Raw genomic sequence first — 26,328 nt, 5'->3', positions numbered from 1 at the left:
CACATACAAAGCCTAAAACATAGTTTAAACTTTAAAAGCCCTGAAGTGAAACCCCACGCCCCAACTTCTTCTATTCTGTGCTACTCCTCACTGCTCACCATGCACCCTCATGTCACTCTCAGCCGTTCGATTTTAGTCAAAATAAACTTCTTTTTCTTTCCCACCTTAAAAAACCCAACAGCTCCCAACTAAACTAAACGAAACTTAAACTAAAAGGGAGCTCAAAAACCCTTCTGCTTATATATAGTTCTTCAACTTTTACTCACACCTCAAAAGGAGCTCCCTTTTCTCTCTCTCTCTCTCTCTCTCTTTCCAAATTTTTTATTTATTTTTTGGTTATTTCTTTTGGGTTGGTTCAGATATCCCTTTTTCTTGCTTTCTTTGAGATTGGTCTAAGTGGGTTTGTGTTGTTGTTTTGGAAGATTAAGGATTTCATACTGGGATTCAATGGCTATGCTGTTGCTTTTCTTCCTACTAGCAGTCTCTGTGGTTTCTGCCGATGAAGGTGGGCTTCTTTCTTTCTATTTTTGCTCTCATTGTTTCCTTTGTCTTTTTGTTTGTATTATAACTTCTGGCTATCCATTTTCTTTGCTGAAACTGAGCTTTTGTGTGCTCACTTATGGCTTATCTTGCTTTATTATTCTATAAATGTTTAGCATTTTATGATTTAAAACTAATGGGTCTCATTCCCTTATGCCATTTTTGATGTACTATCTGCTAATAACCTTTTCTTTTCTTCCTTCCCTCTTCAAGTTGCATCATATGTATGCTTGATGTGTTTTCTATGTGGGTTTGCCTCTATTTATGGGTATCATATAACTTTTGTTGAAACTGAGCAATTTCTTTTCCTTCATTTTTAAACTGGGTGAAGTAGTAGTTCTTTTTATGTGTCCCATTGATTCAAACTCAGTTATGTGAAATGCCCCTTTTCATATTTTCCTCTATAATTGTATAATGTATTGGATAACTATTGAGTGATTTGAACAAACAGTTTGTTGGAGAGAGAGAGAGAGAGAGAGAGAGAAGTAGACTGGTCTTGGTGGTTATCTTTCTTTCAACTGGCCAAAGCAGGAAGCTTCTGTAGCAAATCTTTCCCTTTTATTTTAAAATCTCTGATCTGTCCTTAAGGCTCTTTAATGGGCTATACATTATTGCTTCCCAGCTCACTTGTCAGCGCTTTAGCACCTTATACTACATTTCCAAAGAAAATGTGGGACCAAACCATATTCGGTGGGGTGTATGAATTCCATGTAGTTCTAATTCCAAAAAAGGGTAGTATTGTCATTTTGATTCTGGAATCTAATATACTGGACGGTTGGTCCACTGTATTATGTGCATAAGCCCACACCTTCCTCAACCATTCTGAATATGGAATTGGCTATATCTAAATGACACAGATCTAAATCTTAGGGCATTTTAGAGTACAAAGTTATAAACTATTTTATAGAACCAGGTGGGGTGATTGTAATGGTATGGTCTTAGTTATCTTTTCTTTATTGTACTTTTTAGGGAGTTGTATCTTAGGAAATTATGGCTGGGGACCACAGTTCATGAAGCAAAGGTCATTAGTTCGAATCTCCCCTTCCTTCTCCCTGATAAATGACCAAATTGTCTCACAAGAATCATTTTATCTAACAACTCTCCCTTCACCTGAATTGCTCTTATTAAGTGGGCTCCAACATGTGGGAATGTATGTATATATTTATAGGAGGCAAGATGGAGACAAGGTTTGAACCCAAAACCTCATGCTCTGATACCAAGATAGATGATTGATTGTCCCAAAAGCTTAGGAAATGATGAATTAATTCATTTAATCAAACACTTCCATTAGGCCACAACCTCACACTCAAAAAAAAAAAAAAATGCAGTATCTTCAGTTAGAAAAAAAAAAGTGTTCCAGGATTCTATTTAATGGTTAAAATTTTATTTCTTGGATTTATGTACAAAGTGCCACGTAATTTTTGGTGTGGCAGGCCTCCTTATATGATAATTTGTTGGAAGCAATGCTACAAATCTTATGTGATGCTCACCGACCAAGCCAGCCAACATTTAATAATTTGTACCTTCTTGCCAAAAATTTATTGATATGCATTTATGAATCTGTTCTAACGTATACATTGGATCTTTTTTGCCAAAATATTATTGATGTATTAGGAAGGAACAAGCTGTGAATGACCTTGAAGTCTGTCATGAATGAATGCCAGGTGTTAAGGTGGTGAGCAGCAACTGAGCACCGCATAACTTTCCGCCTAGGAAATTGTGTGGTTTCTTAAGCTTGGTCTAGATGTCTTAAATCGTTTATATACATTTTAAGTTATGGGATTACAACTCCATTCCCTCTCCCTTGTGTGTGTGTTTTTCTCAAAAAAAGAAAAAAGTTATGGGATTATAAATTTGAATTTTTCATGTGTGGGACCATGCAATTTGTGCTCTTAGTTAATGTTTGTTATTTTCTAGAAGCATCTAAACACTAGGATACTTTCTGTTTTCTTTGATTAACAATCAGAGGTAAGCAAAGCTCCACTATTTTGATGTATGAATGTGCTACAGATGGCCAAAACTGTGATTTCTGATGATGGCATTCTAGTGTTATATATATGTATGTATATATACCAACCCAAGTATGGCCCAGATATTTAGCATCCTTAATTTTGTTGGCTGCTCATTCTCTTTCTAGTTGTCACTCGTTTGGAAGCCCATCCTAGCTGTTTGATTGTATAATTTTTTATGTCTTGAACAGAAGAGGAAAACATAAAAATCCCGATCTCAATAGCAAGATTAGTAAATTATTGTCATCCATCAGATTTTTCCAGTAGCAGACATACAATGATCTCAGAATTTTATAATGCCTCTTGTGTCCTGTGTATTTCTATAATTTAATGACTGTTAACTTTAGTTCCAGTAAGTGTTGCGATATCTAAGATCAAATTAGTCCTCAAGCTTTGTATCTGACTTCGGAGGGACAATGAGGCCCATAATCTAGGGGCTGATCATAACATATCCCTTCCAACTAAGTATTGGAGTGACAAATTTTGCTCATTGCTTTATGATGATTCTTAACTGGAATTGGTCTGATTGGATTGGGTCTTACCCAGGTGTTAAACTAGACCCACTTAGAGTAGATGGATGTTTGGTAATATCTGAGTTTATATATTCTGTTTACGTTTGATCAATCATGTATTTGTGGTTGGCTATATCATCAGCTTTACTGGTGAGACTTAACACCGTAAATATTCTTGTTGATTATTCAGAAACTATGTGAATGGTAGATGATCATTTGGGTTTACCTCTTTGTACCTCATGTAGCTTAAACTATCACACGGTAACTAGTGTTATTGCAGTCTTTTTTTTTTTTTTAATAGCCAGTTTGTTAGGATTATAGGATGATATCGAGAATCTTCTGTTGGAATATAATTAACTTTATCCTTGAAACTTAGAGCTTAAAATCTACTTCTTGTGATTGATCATAAAGTATGTGAATGGGTGATGATCATTTGATCAAGTCGATATTATAAGAAGGCCAATTGATGATATTGAAAGTCTTCTGAATGATTAGATTCTTTTTACTCGTCTCAATAATGCATACATGTTTGATTGTTTGTCCACATTAAACTATGGCTTTGTTGCACAAAGGATTGTATTTAAGTGTTGTGCTTTATTGAATATGGAACATAATCTGTTTCCCATGGAGAAGGTATATGTCTAAGCCTTCAACCTTGTTTTTCCTTTTGCAGATGCCTTCATTGGAGTAAATCTTGGTACAGACCTCTCTAACATGCCAAGCCCAACTCAGGTAGTGGCCCTTCTTAAAGCGCAGAATATTCGACATGTCAGGCTCTATGATGCTGACCAAGCCATGCTCCTTGCCCTTGCCAAAACAGGCATCCAGGTGACTGTTGCTGTTCCCAATGACCAGCTCCTTGGGATTGGTCAGTCCAATGCCACTGCAGCCAACTGGGTTACTCGTAATGTTCTAGCTCATGTCCCTGCTACCAACATTACAGCAATAGCTGTTGGATCTGAAGTCCTAACGACCCTCCCAAATGCTGCTCCAGTCCTAGTCTCAGCGTTAAAGTTCATCCACTCTGCCCTTGTTGCCTCTAATCTAGATCGCCAAATCAAAGTCTCCACTCCGCACTCTTCTTCCGTTATCCTTGACTCGTTCCCACCTTCCCAAGCCTTCTTTAACCGCTCATGGGATCCAGTCATGGTTCCCTTGCTCAAATTTTTGCAATCTACAGGATCATACCTTATGATTAACGTGTACCCATATTATGATTACATGCAATCCAATGGAGTGATCCCATTGGACTATGCATTGTTCCGCCCCCTTCCTCCGAACAAGGAAGCTGTGGATGCTAACACGCTCCTTCATTACACTAATGTCTTTGATGCTCTTGTTGATGCAACTTATTTTGCAATGTCCTATCTAAATTTCACCAATGTCCCCATAGTAGTTACTGAGTCAGGTTGGCCATCCAAGGGTGGCTCAGCTGAGCCAGATGCAACCGTTGAAAATGCCAACACTTACAACAGTAACTTGATCAGGCATGTGCTTAACAACACAGGGACTCCTAAGCATCCTGGGATTGCAGTTAGTACTTATATCTATGAGCTTTACAATGAGGATTTGAGACCTGGTTCAGTCTCTGAAAAGAACTGGGGACTTTTCAATGCTAATGGTATGCCAGTTTATATCTTACATTTGACTGGTGCGGGGACTGTTTTGGCCAATGACACCACAAACCAAACCTTCTGTGTTGCAAAGGATGGCGCTGATCCAAAAATGCTACAGGCAGCACTGGATTGGGCTTGTGGGCCAGGGAAGGTGGATTGCTCACCATTGTTGCAGGGGCAACCATGTTATGAACCTAATAATGTTGTGACACATGCAACATATGCATTCAATGCATATTTTCAGCAGATGGCTAAATCTTCTGGGACCTGTGATTTTAAGGGGGTGGCGACCATCACTACAACAGATCCAAGTATGGAATTCTGACTTGGTTAAAGTGTTGTATTTTGTCTTTTGTTGTAGAGATGGGTTAATATGTGAGCTCAAGTTAATAACCTTGATAGTAGAGTGCGTGCATCAAGAATGAAAGCCATGCCTCCAAAACAGGGGGAAAAAACTAAACAGTCAAAGTGCCATGCATGTATCTCCTCCCCTCCCCCAATCACCACCCACCACACCCCCCCCCCCCCCCCCCCCCCCCCAACCCAATTTTCAAGAAAGAACATATAGTTTAACTTGGTGTTTAAGGTGTGTTTTTGGATTTTTCACAAAATGAAAGGCACAAGCAACTGGCAAAGATTTTTGTAACTTGATCCTTAGACTGTTCTGACAAAACCATTGTTTTAATGAGTTGCTATAAATCAAAGAAAACGCTTTTTAATTTTTATTTGTTTTTATAATTGCACCTTAATAGTACTAATGTTTGTTTTTTGCCGATTCTTGCAGGTCATGGTACTTGTATAGTTCCCGGAAGGTATGAACTGAAACTTTGAATTATATGGTTCTGTGCTACTTACCTCTTTGTTAATTGCTCAAAATCTTTATTTTGTCCAATGAACATCCATTTATACCTCTTGACATCTTAAAAGTTTTGAAATAAGTTACATATTATGGCACTGAACTTTTATGTTTGTTTTGTGAATGTAGTGTTGGAAAAAATGGCACGATCGTAAATGGCACATCACTGGCCCCATCTTCCAATTCTACTACTTCTGGCTGCCTATCACAATATTTCCATGGTGATGGTTCTTTCACGAGCTCTGTGATTGTAGGCATTTTAGTTTTGAGTGCAGTTTTATTGTGAAAACTTCATGCATTTGTTTGCAACTCTTTCGACAAATGTTGGAATTGTTCAAAGATATATGCGATTCTGCATCTGTTGAAAAAACTTGCAGCATACCCAGTTTTGTTCCTCTGGAAGAGGATTAGAAGGGTCATATATATATCCGGCAAGTAGTTAGTTGATAGTGATTTATCTATTGGATTCTGTACAAACAAACCGGAAGGGGATTTCGTGTAACTAATCTTGTTGAGGCAAAAATTTGGTTTCCACTAACGTATTCTTTGAAGGGTGATCTGGGGACCTGACCCATCTTAAATTGTGGTTCATGATGATCTTCATTTGGTCCCCCAATATGTTGGGAAGTTGTTCGCTTCTCAACAATGTTGCTGTAACTTACATTTCGATTCTGTAGTGCCTTTCAATGCAAAAGATTCTGGATGGGCCCTATGGTTGACCCAAATTCCAATCATGGATTGCCTAATTTGTAAACACCCGGCTGTCCCTAGTTAGCATAATAATAAAGAGTGCGTTCATCTGAACTATGGGTATCTGCTTTTCTTCCTTTTCACTATCTCTTTCAACTCTTTTCTTGCCAGCACTATAATTTTTTTTTTTAAATTTTTAATTTTATATATTAGCATGGGTTAAATTTATACGTAGGAGTGAAATCTTACCCTGGATACTAATGAGAAGGTGGAGTTAACATAATTGGATCCAAACTTGCAAGTGTTTTTGAGATTTTTATATTTCCTACTAAATTAGAGGTCTTCTCAACATTCAATGCATTCTTATGGGTATTTATAAAAATAAACAAAATGAAGTGCATATTAATCTTCTACTTACCTAGATAGAGTTTTGTAGTTAATAAATCCTAAGGGTATGTTTGATTGGGGTGAAAACAGGGAGGATGGAAAATAGGGTAGGGGGGAAAATGGATACACCCTTTCTTTGGCCAAAGGCTTATAAGGCAGGGGGAAGGCGTCTCTCCCCGATGTGGGATTGAGCAAATTCATGAGGCAACAAAGTCAAAGCGAACAATACCTGCTAATTGGGGGCCGAGACAAGAAACCCTCCCATAGGTAGAAAATGACTTTTTTCACTGTTTGGTTGAGAGGGGAAGGGGGAGAGAAAAGTGGTGGGGTTCACAAGTTTTCTCTCCTCCCCTTTCAAAATACAATCTCTTCAAATTGGAGTGAAAAGTAGGAAAAATATTTGGACAAAACTACCCCATCTCTAATTAACGTTTCTTGTTTTGTTTTGTTTTTTTTTTTCTTAACTTTTAATTTTTTTTTTAAGAAAACACTTTTGGAAGATTTTTTATGTTATTTTTTGAAATGTCCACTTTCATTTATACACAATTTAAAAAAAAAAAGTATAATGTATTACTTTTTGTTTTATTTAAGATAGAAATGATGGTAAATTTATACAAACCTTATTTTCAACCAAACCAAAAACTTTTTCATCCTTCCACTTTTCTACCCTCTCAACCAAATACAAATGAGGAAAACTAAAAACTTTTCTATCCTTTTATTTTTCCATCCTCCCTTTATTTTTTATCTTCTCACTTTTTCATCCTCCCAATCAAACGGACTCAAAGTGGTAAGTTGTTATTTTTTCTAGTTTGAGTATCATTGAAATTACATTTATACCCACCACTAACCATTAATAACAACTTGGTACTTAGACTTTGTTATGAAAATGTTGTGAAAATATTGTGAATTTCTCTTATATTATTGTTAACTCTTTAAAAAGCCTTGCAATTATATGATGTGAAGGTAACAAATTGTTTTTATTTTAGAGAAAAATAGAAAAGAAAATATTTTTGTTACTTCTTAACTTAATTTTTGTTTACATTTTTTAAATGAGATACAAATAACCAATTTATTTTTTAGGATATGGAAAATATTTTTATTAAAATTTATATTTGAAATAATATATATATATATTTTTTTTTTGGGGGTAAGAAAATCTGGATTAGTTTTAAATTGATTGGAATTGGTTTCAAATATGATTAAAATAGAACGTGTTAAAAGTAGTTTTAGGTGGATTCAAAATATTTTAAATAGGTTATTACACATTCAAAGTGCTACATATAATATATCTTAATTTAATCTTTTTTATTTTTTATTTTTTAAATTTAGATTCATGTATCTACAATTAAAGATAACTACTACGAAATTAAAGATATTTTGACACTTGGCTCAAACTTGAAGTCCATTTAAATTCTGAAAACACTTGCATCTAATTAAAGATATTTTGGGATGCAATTAGAATCTAATTAGAATTCTTCTTTGAAATTTCACTATAATATATTTAGTAGCAAAATTTATATCAGAAGTTCGTTTGAGAGAAGTGGCAGTTATATCATATATGATCGCTCTCGTGCAAGATATTTTGCAATGACATGCAAACTTTTTTGTTTAAGGTATTTCAGATTTGCTTAACATCTTGCCTCTAGCAAAACAGCAATTTGCTCAATCGAAAGGCAATTTGCTCAAGAGTTGAAAGAAACAATTTGATGCTTCAAACTTTACAGAATTATGCATAGAAGTGTGCCTTCAGTGAAGGTTGATTTCTTCTAATGCCTAGTAACAATTTTAACAATGTGTCAAAAGTTGTGATTTTTCAAATGTGACATTTCAATTTTATTTTTTCATGGGCGTCTTTTGATTTTTTCATTTAAATAATCATATTCAAGTTAAGAGCATTGGAGCCCAACCCGTGTTTATAACATAGACGACGGCTTATAATATAGATGTTTATGGTTTAAATTCTCATTCCTTATTATATAAATAACTATAATTTCCTTGTTATAAATTCTCATTCCTTGTTATAAATAGCTATCAAACTTATCCTAAAAAAAGAACAAATCATATTTAGTTTTTTATTATAGAAAAATTATACAAGGAAATGCCGGAATTCTTAATTAAGATGCTATCTGTACAGTTTAGATCATTGTTAATATCTCGTACTGGTGAGTAAACTGGAACAGTGACCACCCCTGTTCCACCTCGGGTGGAATTTCGGGCTATTCCGGGCGTTTCGGTAAATACCGGCCGAGATTAAAGATTCGGCCGGTATGAATCTTTGGCCTTTTTCCCCTGAATTTGATGTCCGACCCGCTGGTCACTGCCTTACCCAAAAAAAAAAAAAATATTGATCCACTGCCTTTGTTTCTGTTTAAAACGGAGAAGAAAAAACGCAAGATGAAAAAAATAATGAGGAACAAACACAGCAGAGAGAGAATAAGAAGAAACAGAAAAACAGAACATAGAGGAGAGACAGAGACAGAGCACTGGTAAGTGTTGAGGCTCCAGACTTTTGAGACTCTTGAATGAGAACATTGAGAAGTGTGTGAGACAAAGGAAAATGGGGTGGGTGATAAAGAGATGGAGAGGTTCACGTGGGTGGGTTTGGGAAATGGGAAAAGTTAAATTTCAACTTTCAAGAATGTTCCTAGTTTTTAATTACTCAACATGTTGACTTTATTTACAAAAATGCAACAAGGGGCCTCCTTCAAGGTGATTCATTATCCTCGTAACTATTCTTGCTATGTGCAGATGATCTTTTCCCTCTTATTAACAATGCTGCTAAAAATCAGGGGTTGAGTGGAATAAGCATGTGTAGAGGCTGCCCAATGATCACCCATCTATTTTTTGTCAACGATAGTTCATTGTTTTGCAAGGCTAGCAGCCAAGAATGCCATCAACTTGTTGAAATCCTCCAACTCTATGAAGCTGGGCAGAAAGTTAATACTGATAAATTATCAGTATTTTTTTAGCCGTAATGCTCTTGAAGCTTTAAAGAATGAGGTGCTGAATGTACTTGGACCTATGGAGAACTCTCGGCATAGTAAATACCTTGGTCTTCCCACTATTATTGGTAAGTCCAAAACTGAAGTTTTTGCAGAAATTAAAGAGAGTATGGAAAAAGTTGACTGGATGGAAGGAAAAAATGCTCTCGATGGGTGGTAGGGAAATTCTCATTAAAGCGGTTGCCCAAGCAATTCCGACTTATACCATGAGCTGTTTTCAGCTATCAAAATGTCTTTGTGATAAAATGGAAGGGATGATGCAAAGATTCTAGTGGGGGCAGTGCCAACAAGAGTCAAAAATTGCATGGGTCAGTTGGAAGAAGCTTTGCAAATCAAAGACTAGGGGTGGTATGGGCTTTAGAGACCTTCAAGCCTTTAATTTGGCTATGTTAGCAAAGTAGGGATGGAGACTGTTAACAATTCCGAACTCCTTAGTTGCTCGAATTTATAAAGCACGCTACTATCCCCATGGGGATGTTCTCAAAGCAAAGCTTGGATCAAACCCCTCATACATGTGGTGAAGTATTAGGAATGAGCTAGAAGTGATAAGGAGAGGAACCCGATGGCGGGTTGGAAATGGGAATTTGATCCACATTTGGGAGGATAAATGGATGCCTACACCCACAACTTACAAAGTAATCTCTCCACCTCGGCCTTTTGATGGCTTCCTTATGGTCTCTAACCTCATTGATAAAGATACAAGAAGGTGGAAGTCAGATTTAGTTAGAACATTGTTTCTACCTTTTGGAGCAACAATCCTCAACATTCCCCTTAATTACAACATGCCTGAAGATAAGATCATCTGGGTTGGAAATAAAAAGGGGGAGTTTACAGTGAAAAGCGCATATTACATTGCCCTTAATTTAAGCAAAGGAGAGGATGAAGAGGAATGCTCTTTGGGGGATAGTAGAGCTCCCCTATGGAAAAGAATTTGGCACTTAAAAATCCCTACAAAGATCAAAATTTTTGGATGGAGGGCATGCTTGATTGGATTGCCAATTGCTGAGAACTTAGAAAAGAGGGGAATTAATACAAGTGAGCTTTGCCAATGTTGTGAAAAAGAACCTGAATCAATTACTCACTCTTTGTTGAGATGTGAGATTGCCAAGAAAGTTTGGAATTGCTGGCGGGAGTGTCCAATGGATATACCATCAAGTCAATGGGATATCTTTGATGTAGCGTTGGAAATTCTGGTACAAGGGATAGCTATGGATCTTGAGACTTATTTTGTCACAGTATGGTCAATATGGTATAATCGAAACCAGGTGGTGCATGAGTTAGTCTGCCAACTACCCAATCAGATATAGAATTTTACAAAAAGGTACCTTCAAGATTACAAAGAATCCTCCTCATCTATAGGCCATGATAAGCCCTGTGAAAGTAGTAGATGGTGTTCCCCTCCTGCTGGAGTTTTTAAAATAAATGTGGACGGAGCTATCTCAGAAAATGGAAGGAACTCAAGTGTGGGGGTGATTATTAGAGACTCCAAAGGAATGATAGTTGCTGCCTACGCAAATTACCTTTCAGGTTAGTTTTCAGCTTTAGAAACTAAAACTCTAGCAGTTGAATGTGGCATCCTTCTTGCACGGGAAATGGGGTTAGCGTAAATAATCATTGAAACTGATGCTCTATTAGTAGTTCACAGTATTTCTGCTAGTGAAACTAATGGAGGAATTGGCCACCTGTATCTTGGAATCATTGGTCTTCTTAAGGTTTTCAAGAGTTGGGAGTTAAATTATTTGAAATGGGACTACAACAGGGTTGCACACAAGCTCGCACAATTTGCCAAAAGGAATAAGGCTTCTCAATGTTGGAGAGGGGTCTCCTCGCCTATGGTCCAACACCTCATCCAGGAAGATAGTGTATAGTATTGGATGTAGCTCATGTTCTTCCCTTCTCTGTTGTATTGCCTTTTTAGTTTGCTTATGTATCCCTTTCCAATAATTAAAAAAAAAATGCAACAAATGATTTTTTAATAACCATATGCTTACTTTATTTGAGATTAAAAAAAAAAAAGCAAATATATTAAATTAATTATATTATATTTTTTATATATTTATATATATGCGGTAATCCGAAACGGTCTAAAACGGTATGTCGAAAAAGGCTGGTACTGAATTATTTCATTCCAATAGACAAACCAAAACGGGTTCCGAAACGGTATTCATAACATTAATTTAGACTTCTATTTTATCATTGGGATAATTTGCTTGGAACCTGATAACAAACTCTATTTTGATTAAGGACAATTATTGTTTTAATGGCAATGATTCAACATTCCTCAAAACCAATATTTTTTATTCTTCTTCTTGTTTAAACCCTATTTTCCTAATAGAAAAAGGGTTTGGAAATGTTTTGTATGTTTGGAATTGTGTTTAAAGGTTTGGTTTTTTTTTTTTTTTTTTTAATTATTAAATTTTTAATTAATTAATTTTTATAGGAGTTTGTTTTGTACTTAAAGTTTAATGTCTGTTTATATGGATTTTTTTTTAGTGAGAAGTGCTGTGTCCACAACGTTTTCACAACAAATCATAAATAGTTAGTTGTTATTGATTCTAATTTGAACGTATCACTGAAATCATTTTTTTGCCCCACCACTAACAACCTTTAACAAGAAGATGGGTTTTAGGTCTTGTGTAATAGAAAGTAGTTCTAAGTTTTATTTGTGGTTTATGGGGTTACTTTGTATTTCATTTAGTCGTTGTGTTGTGATGTTTTGTCTTAGAATTGATGAAAAGGGGGTTCTTAGGGTTCATAGATGTGTTGGAAAATCCTAGTTTCAAAACACATTAAATTTAGGTTGTATAAATAGAAATGTGTTAGAGTTAAGTTTAGAAGCTGCTTAAAGACGATGAGATTATCATCTGCTTAAGTATGATGAATTGCTGATCTTTTACTCATATCTTTTACACTAGAATATCATTTTGCACCCAAAAAAAAAAAAAAAAAAAAAAAAACTTTTTCACTGAAACTTTTTTCATTGGAAAGTATAAATGCTGCTCAAAGATGACGATGTTATCATCTATTTAAGTATGATGATGATCTTTTACTCATTTCTTTTTATACTAGATTGTCTTTTTGAGTGAAACTTGTTTCATTGGAAAGTATAGATCCGTTGATTTATAATGAACACCAATTTAACCTAATTTTGATTTGAAATTAGTGAGAAATGACCATTTGAGATTGGTACAACAATGTTGTCCTTCTAAGTTTGCTTGAGTGAAATTGTAATAAAAAGTAATTCGACTTTGAGGGCTTGACGACATAGCCTAATGATTTCCCTATATAGAATCAACAATGCGACACTAATTGAGAGAAGAGAGGTTACTAATACCATATCAAGATTACATTGAGAACAAACATTCTTAAGCCTAAATAGTTCTAAATTTCTCTCCCTAAAATGTTTCTCCTTGTGAGGCATTTTTCCAAATTTCTCTTTGGAAGTTCCTCTCCACGGCCCTTAATCATGAGATTATTTTTGAGTTTTACATACCATAAATTGATAAGGGTATTTTTGTCCGACCATATGTCTTTGAAACTTGTTGCCCTTAGGGCTGTACCTCCCTCCAGTGGGCCCATAGAGTCTAAGATCTGTCGGTTTTGAAGGATGGGCCCCGACGATGTAGCCACCTACGTCTCTAAAGGTGCTATTAGCAACTACTTGAGTAGGCGATGAACGAGAATATCAGCTTGAGCCGATGGATGAACATGGGACCAGGCCAATGGATGGAAGTGGGACCATATTGACGAATATTGAGAAACCTTGCATAGAAGGCAGATGAACTCGACGGACAAAGATGTAAGCTTGACGAACTGATGCCCCTAACCTCGACGATTGATCCATGGGTCCCACAAACCTTTATGTGCGCACCACTCATAAATCCCTACTTGGCAATAACTTGCACAACACGTTCAAAAACCCTTCTACATGCTCATATCCTCCTAATATGGGAAGGAAACCCCGAAATCTCAGGACATTAAACTTCGTATCCTCCATACAAGGAAAAATCCGATATCCATGGGATCTCGGTTAGTCCTACACCACTATATAAGCACCTAACCTCCTCTTGCCTAAGGTATGTAGAAAATCCCTAACTCTCACACTACTGAGTTCTTGGTGATTATTCTTTCACTGATTTAACCTTTAGAGGGCCTTTGGTCGGTACCCCACCTGTGCTCTCTATTGGTTCTTGGTTTTCTTGTTCCTTAGGTACCCCATTGGAGCACTCGTGGACAATCAACTCACTAATGATTTTTGTGCATCATCATAGATGTTGTTCATCTAGAACATAGAAAAACCTGGACCTCTACTGGTGAGTTTATTAGTAGAATCCTCTAGAGAGTTCCTTGAGGCATTAGAGTTCAGGGTTGTTGCGAATGATGTTAGTTGTGGAGACAGTGCATGTAAAAGAATTCCAGAGTTTTGGGGCCATTGCAGTGGGAAGGCAAGCGAGCCATTTGCTGAGGTTACATAGAGAGTCTAAGATTGCCAAAGTTTTGCAAGTATAGGTTATTGTAATATTATGTCTTCTAAAGTGGATTTTCAATGTGTTTAAATCATCCACAATGATTTTTTCTTTGAACAAGTGCTTCAATGGTTTTCCACTTCCTTACCAAATTTGTGTGCATTTACTATTTGATTGTTATTGCTTTTAGACAGCTGCAATTAAAATACTTATGTGCGCTACTTGTTTGGAATAAGTCAAAATTTGATCAATTGATATGCTTATTGGTTGTTTGGGGTCAAAAAAGGTTTTTTCAATTGGTTACATGCCATTATGAAACATGTAGGGGACAAAATAAGAATTTTGAATCTTAATGAGCAATTTTATTAAGTGTAATGGTTATCACACACATTGTGTAAGTACACACAAGTTAAAATCAAGTTTTGAAAACATGATTTTAGTTATAACGGTAAATTCGTGTTTTGAAAACACGATTTCATAAGCCGTGTATAAAATTGTATGTAATTAGTTGTGTACAACAATAATTAACCTTTATTTAAAATCAAAGTTTTATTTTAATGATATAACATAAATAAAAATCATTCTATAATAAGACCCATCTTTACGTGAGCAAAAGGTTTAGTTCTAAATAATTTCACCAAATTATAGCCAATAAAACCAATAAATGGCCGTTATTATCCCAAATAATTGTGTAAACCAAGTCCTTTTTTTGCTTTTCTTTGATAATTTTCACGATCTTTGGCACGCCATTCTTGAAAATTCCGATCCTCGCAAAGTACTACGATACACTTATGACGAGGATTGGAATTTACTTAAGACGAGGAAATTGAATAATACTAGTCTTGGATTGATTAAGCTATGTTTTTCGGGAATGGTTCGAGGTAGGTTTACACTTGTTCTTGGATTACAATGGTATTACTTTCTTTCTTTTCTCCTTCAACTTTTCATCCCCTTCTTCATTGGGATCTCTCTATCTTATATAGTCATCCAAGTTGTATCTTGGCCTTCCACTTGGAGGGCTAGGGTTCATTTCCCTTGATACTTGTCTTATCAGGGTCTTACTATAAGGTTTCTCTACTAGACTGTGAGCTGTGATGACATTGTTCAAGGGTCATTCCTTCATTAATGCGGTCAGCTAAATGAGTACAAAGCATTGAATGCAGAGGTGATGGATGCATTATCTACACTCTTCCTTTTTTAGCTTGATGACAAACTTTCCTTCTTTTCCTTGGTTTGTGCCCGATGGTTTTCGTAGCTGGGATTCAGCCCTTCTGAGGACGTGTTAGTATCCTCGGGGTCCTCGGGTATTCTAGTCTCCTTGGGCTTGTGGTTGAGTTGTCATATTTGTCTTGAGGATTTGTTGACATTACTTTCCGAGGTGTATTCTTCTGGCATTTATCTCCTCTCATTCATCCTTGTCCTTGGCTTCTCATCCTCACACTATATATGTATATATATATATATATATATATTATAGATATGTTAATTGTTGTGCCCTAACGCATTTCAAGGAGAACCAATTAGCTCTAGACTCAAGTGGCAATCCAATTGGGGGGAGACAACTTCCATTTCCAGATAGAATCTTCCGTCTCAAGGCTTTTCTTATTTATTTATTTATTTAATTTTTAAAGGAAAGTAAGATCTCATTCATGGGCCCTCTCTCCAATTTCCAATGAGTGTTTTCTAGGCGTTGTTGACGTGGACTTGGAACTTATGTCTTATGGTTGGCTATTGGAACAAACTCTAAATCTAAGAGATATCTATCTAGAGAAAAATTAAATATACATGGTTATTGTAACTTTGTATTTCATTATTTTTTTTTCTCTTAAGTCTTGCTCTCATCAGATTCTCTCTCTCTGAAGATAATAATATAAAAGAATGAAAAATGATTATGTAATTAAAATAGAATGTAGAATAGATAATCTTATGTGAGTGTTTTTTAAAAGTGATTGTGTAATTTAGAAAAAGTAGAATCTTATGCTAAAATAGACAAAAAGAGGAGAGAGAAAAGACTAATGGAAGGCCTTGTGGTTGGAATTTGATCCGAACCTTCACATCTACTCTCTCTTAGAGAATGAATAAGATAACACCTGGTGTCGATGTGTGTACTACCGGGCCTTGATGAGGCAATTGTTGTGGGTACAATACATTTTTTGAAGCATTATTATTCAAACCACTCAACTCTTGCCAAACATCATGTAAAATGATGGTGGTTCAAATTACACATAGTATAATATTTGTTACTGTTGCACCATAAAATAATTTTCTATTACATATATACATGCACACACAATTCCATTGTTGGATTAGATTCTTAATACATCCTACACGTTTGCAAAATATCAAGATTATAAAAAATCAATAACTATCTCATTTGAGATATATATATATATATATATATATATTTGTAATCGTAAATTATATACAACAAGTTTATTGATAAAAAAGTAATATCTAATTGAAACGAAATTCTGACATGCATGTTAAGAATATAGAAAACACGTAATCTATTGGTGAAAAATTTAAACTTTTAATCTAATAAAAAGTTAATAAGTGGAGTAACATTAAAGCAAGAGTTACGTGAGATGCATCTTCAGTTCTCATTAAGATGTACATATATACGAGTAATGAACTAATATGAGAAATAAGATTTGAGGTTGATTATGACATTCTAGAACTAGAGTGTGCATGTCAATATTCGACATTAGCAGTAGCAAGCACCCAACATCGCAACAAATTTCACATGACAAGCATCACAAACGAAACCATTAGAGCTGGAAAGCCCGTGTTGGTGATTGATGTGTAGCTTGCAATATGGCTGGTTACAGAAATTACATTTAGGAAGCTGCAACCAGCAGTTTGAGCACAAGTTGTCACCACACGCAGTGGCTTCCAGTTCTTCAGATTCTATGAAGCATTCACCACACTCTTCACACCTCGGAATGCAAAGGTTGCATGCCTTGCAACTCTTTTTCTTGCAGGTCTCTCGTGGACAGTCATAAACCATACTTACATTGTTGCACTTTGGGCAGATATCCACGTCAATGTCGATCATAGGGTTACTTTCTTCATTTCTAAACTCTGGGGAATTCCTGTGATGAAATAGGATAGGTTGCTGCCTTTGATCCTCTTGCTGAGGCAGTTTCATTTGGAAATACGAGCGAATTGTGTCGAGGTGATCTTTCTTTATGTTGTAGATGCCATGTATCCTTAGACTTTTTAAACTGTAATGATTTTCAGATAATGTCTTTACAGCTCTAATGACTCCCTCAGGGGTTAAGCCAGTGCATTCTGGTAGGAAGAGCTGAATCCATATGCAAAAAACAATAATGCAGTTAAAAACTGTCTGCTAATATATATTTGTTACATGACTGTCTTCAAAGAATGAGTAAGAAAACTAAATTGTTGCAAAACAACCATGATCTAAATGTTCTGTTCTGCCTGCCAAATCACACTAGTTAAAGGGTGTTTCGATATGGCATGTATTTTTCCCCCCATTTTTCTCTCTATTTATTTGGGAAATCTAATCTAAGGCACTTTTCCCCCGAAAGGATTCATTGATGGGATGCATATTTTCAGTGAAAAATGCTAAAAGTAGCATCAATTTCATTATAAGATGGCAGAATGCTTACAAACTGACATAATAAATCAAACGATGTTATGGTTGAGAGCTTTTGCAATTCTGGTACATTTATCAATTAAAGTAATTTTGATCACAAAAAGTTTTTTTTTTTTTGGGGGTAAAATCTTGATACAGTAAATCAAATGATGTTATAAGCAGAAATGTAGGAATCAAGTATAGCATAAACTAATTCATCTAAAAAAAAAAATGCAGCATAAACTATGTGCACAGAGGGCTGTGTCCAAATAAATCCCCATTCCATTGATTTATGAATTGAATCTAGTTTATTGTTGGGAGCAATTGAACAAGGCTCTGTCCAGGCAGCTGTAGAGGCCAATGCATAGCCTAAATGGCAAAAGCATATCACAGAGCCTTTTTATTCTTCCCTGTGGAAGTACTGTTTTTAATAAGTTGTGCTGGTGCAGGATCAGCTCACTTTTGTATCCAGATTGATAACTGAGTTGAACCGCACCATAAACATATACATAGCACATACATATATTATATTGCTCTACAACTCAATTTAGTACCCAAGTGAGCCAATCGTATCATGAAAGAGGAGACTAGACAGACTTTTATGATAGAGGAAATCCCAAGTTGCCCACCACCAGGCAAATCTTATCCATTGCCATCTCTTAACAATCCAATGCAAATTATTCATGGCTATCAACTGTCCCAAATATGAACTACTTCATCCAATTAAAGCACCAAAACTAAAATTGAAACTGCAAAATTAATTGAAGATGGAACATAAAGAAACATCAGACATCAATTTTTTGGTTTTCATACCTTGTTGATATGGGGGTTCTTCCTTACGACTAGCTGAAGCCCATCATCTGTAATCTTCTCACAGTTTATCAGAACCAAAGTTTTCAGCCTACCACTTGCTTTTGAAGTGATCTTCATCAGAATCTCATCAGACAACCTTAAACTTAAAGGCCTTTCAACAATGATATTCAGCCATAGCAGTACATCATTGTGCACTGTATCTCTTAATGACATGCAAACTTCACTCATGGCAAGAAGCTCAAACAAAGGAAGGTAAGCCAAAACAAGGAACAAAGACTCATGGGGTGGCCCTGGTTCTACTTCCTGTGTATACTCGTTTTGGGAACTTACACAGGATTTGGATGAAAGTAGAGTTTGTGAATTCTGCATGTTTTCATTTCTGTTGTCCTCCACAACATGTGAAATTTCCATGTCCGTGGGTTTGAGAATTGACAATAGAAATTCAAATAAGAATGATTTAAAGGAGTTATATAAACTGCAGGAAGCAACAGAATCAGAATTGAAAGGAAGAAGGAAGGAACTTTTATTTTACTTGGCAGAGAGAGAAGGAGAGAGTTTGAGGTTGAAGGATAAGAAAGACTACAACAAACTTAGTAGTTAAGAGTTTCAAGACTAGGATGATATAAGCCACATGTGCAAGTTGTGACTTTTGAGTCGGTATGTAGAATTTTCAGACGGAGTCTTCTTTCCTAGCAAGCAAATGAATATTTGCTAAAGTTGAATTCAAGAACGAATTTACCATGGTGACAAACTAAATGTAACATGTAATCCAAATTTTGAAATATTAGCATGTAGTTAAGTATGATTAAGGGCATGTTAGATTCAAATCACATCTAGCATAACAAAGATATACTGTTCAGTAACTTTTTATTAGATTAATATTTTTCAAGTCTACTATTAAATTGCATCTTATCTCACTACCGAGTCTATGAATTCATGTACTAAGTATATTCTAAAAAAGTAACAACTAAATTTTTGAATAATATATAGATGGGATGCTTCTTAATCTTCAATTAATATCAAATATTTCACAAGCTTGACGGGTCTGAGGAGTATCTGACTATATAACACCGCATATTTGATGAAATGCTTGGCCAATAAAAAGATATTTGTTGGCGTGACATCGACCAAAAGTTGCACCAAATATAAGTTGAAATTAACACACACACACACGTAACCAATCACTAAGAGAGTTGTGTCCAAGCTTTATGGAAACGCAAATTAAATTACTCAATCTGAAAAGTGAGGCATAATGTTTTACAGAATGAAAGTATGTAGCAAAATTGACTATAACCTATAGGAATATTGTGCAGCTTATCATAAGAAACTAGCACCATTTATGCACTTAGTATAAGGAGAGTCACCAATATAGAACGAAAAAAATACAACACAGAATAGAAAATGTTTCTGTATATCGCAGTCTATAATTTTACATTCAAGTTGAGCGTGGAAATATTTAATTTCATAAAACACAGTGGATACAACTCAATTGTTAAGACTGTTCTAAAGGCTCAACAGCAGTCTTGAATAGAAGGATGTAAACCTTGTCAATTGAAAAATACAAGAAGCCCCCTATGGAGTGTGTGACATATGAGCCAAAGCTAGTTCCCACAATGCAGTGCCAAGCTGGACCATATGATGAATCAAATTCCTGTCACGTAAAAAAACTTAATCAGAAGCTTTCTGCATAATAAAATTAAAAGAAGAAAAAAGGCAATATGAAGCCTTAACAGTAAATGGTCTTAGAACTTTTCTGGAAAAATAGGGAGAACTGGCAGCAATTTTCCAGTGGCCATAATGAATCCATGAAATTTCATATATTCACAAAAAGCACATTCAAGGAAGTGAATCAAAGTATTGGGTCTAGACTAGAGAACTCTCTCTCTCTCTCTCTCTCTATTCCTTCTTTTCAACACCACTCTGCCATAGAAGCTGCTGTATAGAGGTTTAAAATCAAATCTTGTTCCGCTCACATCACCAGAAATATCAATGTTTGGTTCTATGATCATATACCAATCATCATTATTATCTCCATGTATTCCATGATGATAGGTCAGACTCATAAAATTAATTTGATTGCAATCTAGCTTTCTCAATGTTTGGGCTAATATCAAGTGTTGTTTGCAATGCCCTTGTCATTTCAATGGCTTTATATAGCAAGGATTAAAACACAATTGAAGACCAGTTCCATATGCATATCAGACAGCCTATCTCTTTTAAATCAAGACATCAAATGCTCTTGCTTCTCCAATTAAGGTCATCTTGAAAAGCAGTACCATAAAAAAGAAAAGGAAGCTCAAACATCATCTATGAAACCCTTTTTTTTTAATTTTTATTATTATTTATTATTTATTATTTATTTATAAATACAGATCACCCTTCTACGAAAAAAAAATGTAAAATCATCAACCAATTAGCTTGATGGCAGATCACTTAAAATTACAATTTTTACGAATCAAAAAGTTATCATTTTTTTTTTTTGATAAGGTGAATTACAAGGTTCTTATAATTGCTACTTGTACCATAATTCTCAATTACCTACTAAGCTAGGATCCATGTTAAGGTTAGCTTGTTGTATATGTATTATATTATACTCTAATATCACCAAGCCTAATAATTTCAGCTATTTAATGTTCATGCACAGCAAGACAGATTATTAAAAAAAGGGGAAAAAAAAGGTAAAAATTGTTAGTGTATTTCATACAGTTGATTGTTTTAGTAGATATCATTATATAAATGCAAAAGAAGTTTAACTATGACAACCAACTGGTTGACTATACTTGTGTTTCACCACACATCTTGTTTGAATTCAATCTTCACCTAAAAATAAAATTGACAAAAAAATGGCAATTTAACACTTGACAAGTAAATATAGAAAATGTAATGATGACTTTTACGATGAACGTGAGGAAAGAGGGGGAGAGAGAAAGGAACAGGAATGTGATTGTAGCAGAAAAACTTCAATAGAAAAAAATCTGACAAAGGGATTTGATAGCGTGAGGAAGAAAATGGTTGCATTCAATAACATATTTTCCCAACCAAAAAAAAGAAGGAGAAGAAGAAACATATATTGTCAAGAAGAATGGAAAAGAAACCACAGAGAATAAGAAAACCAGAAGAAAAGAATTATATTGAAAGAATTGCTAGAGGCTATAATTTTTCATGAATCTCAATCTAGAGGCAGAATAATGGCAAGTCCAAGCCAACACAATCGTAAGTGGCAAATCTGTTGGAGGATGGACCTTTAATTCAAGGATTAACATTCTGCTACAATCAATATAGGAATAAAAAACAGCAGCTAAATATAACTAAGAAGACTAGTTTAAGGATAATGGAGGGTTTCAGGTCCAAAAATAAGAAAAGAAAAGAAAAGAAAACTGAGAACCAAAAAGGTGGTATGCAGGGGGCTGTGGAGAGTATCCATGAATAATACTGATAATGGCAGTTTTGATATTTTTGAAGATTTCTTATGAAAATTGATGGTTATGGTTTTATAGGATATGATTCTTAAGGGTTAATGGTGTAAAAATAATGTCTGGATGTGGCTGAAATTTGAAGAAGAAAAAAAAAAGATGAGAAAAATCTTGGAGTCTCACCATTAGAAGACAGAAAAACATACTGAAATGGTATAAATCAAAACATTACATATCCTTAAAATTAGGGCCAGTGGCCTAATGGCTGGATGACATTCTACCGCCTCTTTGGGGTTTGTTTCCAGAGTTTTATCCCTCCATCTTACTATTTGCAAAAAGAGAAACACCTCTCTAGAATTAGAATTTTCTATCATGTAGGATCTATTCTTAATCTAGTAGTGAATATTTTTTTCTCAAATAAAAGAAGTAACCTTAGTCCCCTCATTTGTGAACCCAACCTTAGATCTCCTCCTCTTATTTGTGAATATCATGTTGGCTTCACAAATGATTAGGATTGCCTCTCACATCATGATCTAATTACAACTTTAGAAAATTTTACTAGCACAAGGCCTAACTACATGCCAGCATCACTGCGTCAGTAATCTTCTCTTTCAGCACTACGAACTAGAACCATGTATTGTAATGCTAAATTGATACCACTATATTAAGATACTCAAACCAAGCCTTGATGCTTCTTTTTCATATTTTTGCTTTGACTCTTAAGCACTAAACCTTAGCTATGACTACCTTTATAAAAAGAAAGCAACTTTATAACTTCTCTTTTGCCATCTATGGCAGCACATCCCCTCTCTCTTGTTCCCTTCTTGATATGAACAAATTCGATTGCCTTTTTGACATAAACAAAACTATAATGTTGACCATCTTATACAGAATGTCTAAATTAGAAGCAAACAGAACATTTTGCCAGACAGTTCATTTTCGGGTAACCAATACAGCCTAATTAGTTACATATAAGAATTTTCTCAAAAAGAAAAAAAAGAAAAAGAAAAAAGATTAGAATTTAAGAGGCTGGATCAAGCTTATGCTCTCAAACACGACCAACTTGGAACCAACCAGGTCAATAGCTAATTTAAAAACCATGTCATGATATCTGTATTTTCATGCATTTGTATTCTCCATCCAAAAACCATACAATATAGAACTAGACTCCAAGTAAGAAACCCAACTCAATATACACCCTCTTGATGAATTAGGATTAAATTCAGTTTAAGCTGACACAATGAACCTAAGGGACCACTTGTATTGTGGTTTACTCTGAATTTGAAATGTAGTCATCCAAATAAAGCATTTGATCTCAAACTAACAAATGAAGTTCATAACAAGAAAGGTTATAGTAGAAAACTGCATGTGTGTGTGAGTGTGTATGTGTTTTGTAGCTTAATCTGAAATAACCAAGCAATTGGATCGGTATACAAGTTGCTCAATTGCTGCGCTTGTCTAAATTTAAATGGTGATACCAAATAAATTTATTCAAGACAAAATAAAAAAGCATTAGAGTGTGAGAGAATTCTTATATATTTTCAGCTTAATCCAACTAAACAGTTGGACCAAGTGTAAGTTACTTCACTTAATACATACAAATTACAGTAAATTAAAATTTGGAATCTCAGAGTGAAGATTGCAATTGAAAAAGCCACCAGCTCAATTTGACGGTACCAAACATTTGGAACACTTCAATTCTAGTGATTTCAAATAAAGGAAAAATCAATTAAGTTTATTCTCAATATAATGACCAGAAAAGAATTTAAAGAGAGTCAGAGAGAAGATTTTAAGCTCAAGCTAACACAACTGACCATTTGGACCATCCCTACACAAAGTTATTTGAGATCCTCACTAAAAATATTTAAAATAACAATCCAGATAAACAGACTGACAAGATAAAGATCATCACCAGGAAAGACAGAAACAGAAACACTCTAAAGCTACTAAGCAATTACACCTTCACATAGATTCATTCAATCTGCCTAGTCCAAACAGGCAAAATATAAAAATAAAAAACAAATATAAATCCAGTAACCCTATTAGACCACATATAAACACCAGAAAAAACAGAACCAAAACGAATAAAAGAAAATACCCTTTTCAGCTCAAACCAAGACAAATAATTCATTGGACCACCTCTATACTATATCTATTCAACACCCTTTGCTCTAAAACGCACCAATTAACAATCAAAATTAAATTATCCTATAAGTACAAAACAAAAAGCAGAACCCAGAAAGAAAAAATAGAAAAAAGAAAAGGCAAACACATTCAGCTCGAGTCCAAGACTAGCAAAGACCAAGCAGGACCAAATGCACCACACTAAATTTGATTCACTACCCATTACTCCGATCACTCCAATAAACAAGTATCCAAACAAACCCAACTCAAAGATCTTAAAAAAAAACAGGGAAAAAAAAAAAAAAAAAGCAAAACCAAGAAGAATAAAAGAAAAAGAATAACCAAAATTTTGACCTTCTTAAGCGCGAGAGCAAGGCGTTTACTGTCGAGCTTGGAAGGCATGGAGTCGAGGTGGTCACGTGCGCAACGAAAGGCACGGTTTTGCAAAGCAAGTGGCATGTCAGAGGCTCTAACGCGAACGTTGAGATAGTCATGCTGATCTTCTTGCTCTATCGCTTTCTTCTTCTGTATCAAACTGCTGAGGAACTTGCTCCTCCTCTCCAGCTCTTCCTCTGCTGATCCCTCCATTTCTTCTTTCTCTTTTCTCACTCACTCACTCACTGCTTCTTCTTCTTCTTCACTCTCTCATCACTCCCACACTTAATCTCTCCCACTACTACTGTGTTTTAGTGTTCCATTTGTTTGAAAGAAAAGTAAATGCGCAGAGGAAAAAGAAAGAGTGAGACTGGAAAAGGAAAGGAAAGGAAAGGAAACAAAGGTCTCGAACGTAATGTTTATATGTTTGTTGGGTTTTTTTTTTGCTCTTTATTCTTTATCTTTTTCTTTTGATGCGTTTGTTGGTGCCGTTGTTTTTGTTTATTTTGTTGCGTATGGACGAGGGGGTTGGGGCTAAAGGCATAGAGAGGGCAGAGGGGACAAATTAGTGTTTACTTTGATTATTGGGAAACGGCCGACCAAGTCCCAGAAGAAGGTCCAAAAGCACTAATAATAAATATGGTAAAGTTTAAAGTAGTACTAGCCGAGAACCTTGCGTGGCTTTAACTGTTTAACAGACTCATGTGTCCTTTCCTTTTAAGTTTTCACTGTCATTCTCTGTTGCAACAATCCCATTACCATTTAACTGTCGTTCTTTTGGCAATAATTTTAAGGCTTGCTAAGTGGTTTTTTAGAGTAATCGTTAATGATAAATTATTTTTAAATTTTTTTAACATTATTTTTTATAAAAAATAAAAAAATTATCAAAATATTTAATTATTTTATTTTTTTTCTCTATAAATATTATCTTAAATTAGTTAACTAAAAAAATGCTTTTAGAGTATCAGTTAACTTTTTCTCATTATTTTGGCCCTGTTTGGTATATGATCTTAAACACTTGTTTTTAATTTTTAAACAACATTATATGTATTTCTACGTATTTTTTCACTCACATGTATTTCCAAAAAAAATTGAAAACTATTGTTTAAACACATGTGTTAGGTTCTAAAGACTTAGGTATTTATGTATTTAGAACTCTAATGTGTATTGTTGGCAAACCATGATTAAAACAATATGTTTAGAAGTGTTTAGTATTGCTCAAAGTTGTATTTTTTTTTATGTAAAGTTGGAATCGAGCTAATGCAGAAGTTATTGTGCATTTCGGCCTGGCTCGATCGATCGAAGCTTAGGCTCGATCGATTGAATCTTGGGCAGAATGCGTTTTTCTGCAGATTTCCAACTCAGCCCTAGTTGTTTAAAACGTTTAGGGTTTTCTAATTTGTCTTAAGTATAAAAAGCAAACCCTAGCCACGTTTTAGTGTTGCTCATATTGCTGTTTGTGTAATCTCTTGTGAGATCTAGAGGAACTTTTATTTACACAAACTTAGGGTTTTCAAGGAGGAGATATTATTTACATCTTGATGATCAATTCAGTTGCTGCCATTGAAGTTTAAAGAAACACAAGCGGGTGTGCTTGTATCTAATGGTGAATCCAATAAAGAAAGAGTTCGTGGATTCGGAGCTTGCACGTGATCGTGTCAGTAAGTTATACTGGTAGGTAGTAATAAAAAGTTGAGCGTGGGGGCTTGTAAGTCTTATTGTATGAACTTTGATTTTTTCAAGATAGTGGATTCAAGTTTACCTTGAGGATAGCTAGGTCAAATCCTCCCCAGGTTTTTACCAGTTTGGTTTCTTAGGTGATCATATCTTTGTGTTATTTATCTTTCCGCTGCTTTGCATGATATGATATCTGTGATTGTGATAACCTAGATTTGTTAAATTGGACTAAGTAACAACTTGGCTAATT

General features: G+C 35.1%; 3 protein-coding genes across 5 annotated transcripts; 1 reads left to right on the top strand and 2 right to left on the bottom strand.

Moving 5' to 3' along the window:
* Positions 1-70: 70 nt before the first annotated feature.
* Positions 71-6,337, top strand: LOC115981808 (glucan endo-1,3-beta-glucosidase 3-like). 3 transcript variants are annotated; one of them, XM_031104170.1, is made up of 5 exons: positions 71-505; positions 2,155-2,212; positions 3,735-4,988; positions 5,462-5,489; positions 5,663-6,337. In XM_031104170.1, exons 3-5 carry the CDS (start codon positions 3,776-3,778, stop codon positions 5,817-5,819), a joined length of 1,398 nt encoding a protein of 465 aa, XP_030960030.1. In that variant the 5' UTR covers positions 71-505; positions 2,155-2,212; positions 3,735-3,775; the 3' UTR covers positions 5,820-6,337. The 3 variants fall into 3 exon arrangements, with proteins under 3 accessions (XP_030960030.1, XP_030960029.1, XP_030960028.1); XM_031104169.1 differs by having other exon boundaries at positions 2,155-2,215; XM_031104168.1 differs by lacking the exon at positions 2,155-2,212.
* Positions 6,338-16,612: 10,275 nt separating this feature from the next.
* LOC115981554 (F-box protein SKIP28-like) lies at positions 16,613-19,209 on the bottom strand. Its single transcript, XM_031103771.1, has 2 exons — positions 18,490-19,209; positions 16,613-17,382 (listed from the first exon to the last, which is right to left on the bottom strand). Exons 1-2 carry the CDS (start codon positions 18,898-18,900, stop codon positions 16,783-16,785), a joined length of 1,011 nt encoding a protein of 336 aa, XP_030959631.1. The 5' UTR covers positions 18,901-19,209; the 3' UTR covers positions 16,613-16,782.
* A 594-nt stretch (positions 19,210-19,803) lies between these two features.
* Positions 19,804-24,912, bottom strand: LOC115981555 (dynein light chain 1, cytoplasmic). The gene is made up of 2 exons (XM_031103773.1): positions 24,381-24,912; positions 19,804-20,140 (listed from the first exon to the last, which is right to left on the bottom strand). Exons 1-2 carry the CDS (start codon positions 24,612-24,614, stop codon positions 19,982-19,984), a joined length of 393 nt encoding a protein of 130 aa, XP_030959633.1. The 5' UTR covers positions 24,615-24,912; the 3' UTR covers positions 19,804-19,981.
* Between the last annotated feature and the right edge of the window lie 1,416 nt (positions 24,913-26,328).

The sequence above is a fragment of the Quercus lobata genome, chromosome 3 (assembly GCF_001633185.2).
Source record: "Quercus lobata isolate SW786 chromosome 3, ValleyOak3.0 Primary Assembly, whole genome shotgun sequence".
In the NCBI taxonomy this organism is placed as follows: domain Eukaryota; kingdom Viridiplantae; phylum Streptophyta; class Magnoliopsida; order Fagales; family Fagaceae; genus Quercus; species Quercus lobata.
This window is presented reverse-complemented; position numbering and strand designations above follow the sequence as displayed.

Coding starts and splice junctions, on each gene's coding strand:
- LOC115981808 (XM_031104168.1), top strand. CDS start 448: ATGGCTATGCTGTTGCTTTTCTTCCTACTAGCAGTCTCTGTGGTTTCT. Junction 506..3,734: donor TGTGGTTTCTGCCGATGAAG/GTGGGCTTCTTT, acceptor TTCCTTTTGCAG/ATGCCTTCATTGGAGTAAAT. Junction 5,490..5,662: donor ACTTGTATAGTTCCCGGAAG/GTATGAACTGAA, acceptor TTGTGAATGTAG/TGTTGGAAAAAATGGCACGA.
- LOC115981554 (XM_031103771.1), bottom strand. CDS start 18,900: ATGGAAATTTCACATGTTGTGGAGGACAACAGAAATGAAAACATGCAG. Junction 17,383..18,489: donor AGAACCCCCATATCAACAAG/GTATGAAAACCA, acceptor ATATGGATTCAG/CTCTTCCTACCAGAATGCAC.
- LOC115981555 (XM_031103773.1), bottom strand. CDS start 24,614: ATGGAGGGATCAGCAGAGGAAGAGCTGGAGAGGAGGAGCAAGTTCCTC. Junction 20,141..24,380: donor TTGCTCTCGCGCTTAAGAAG/GTCAAAATTTTG, acceptor TTTACGTGACAG/GAATTTGATTCATCATATGG.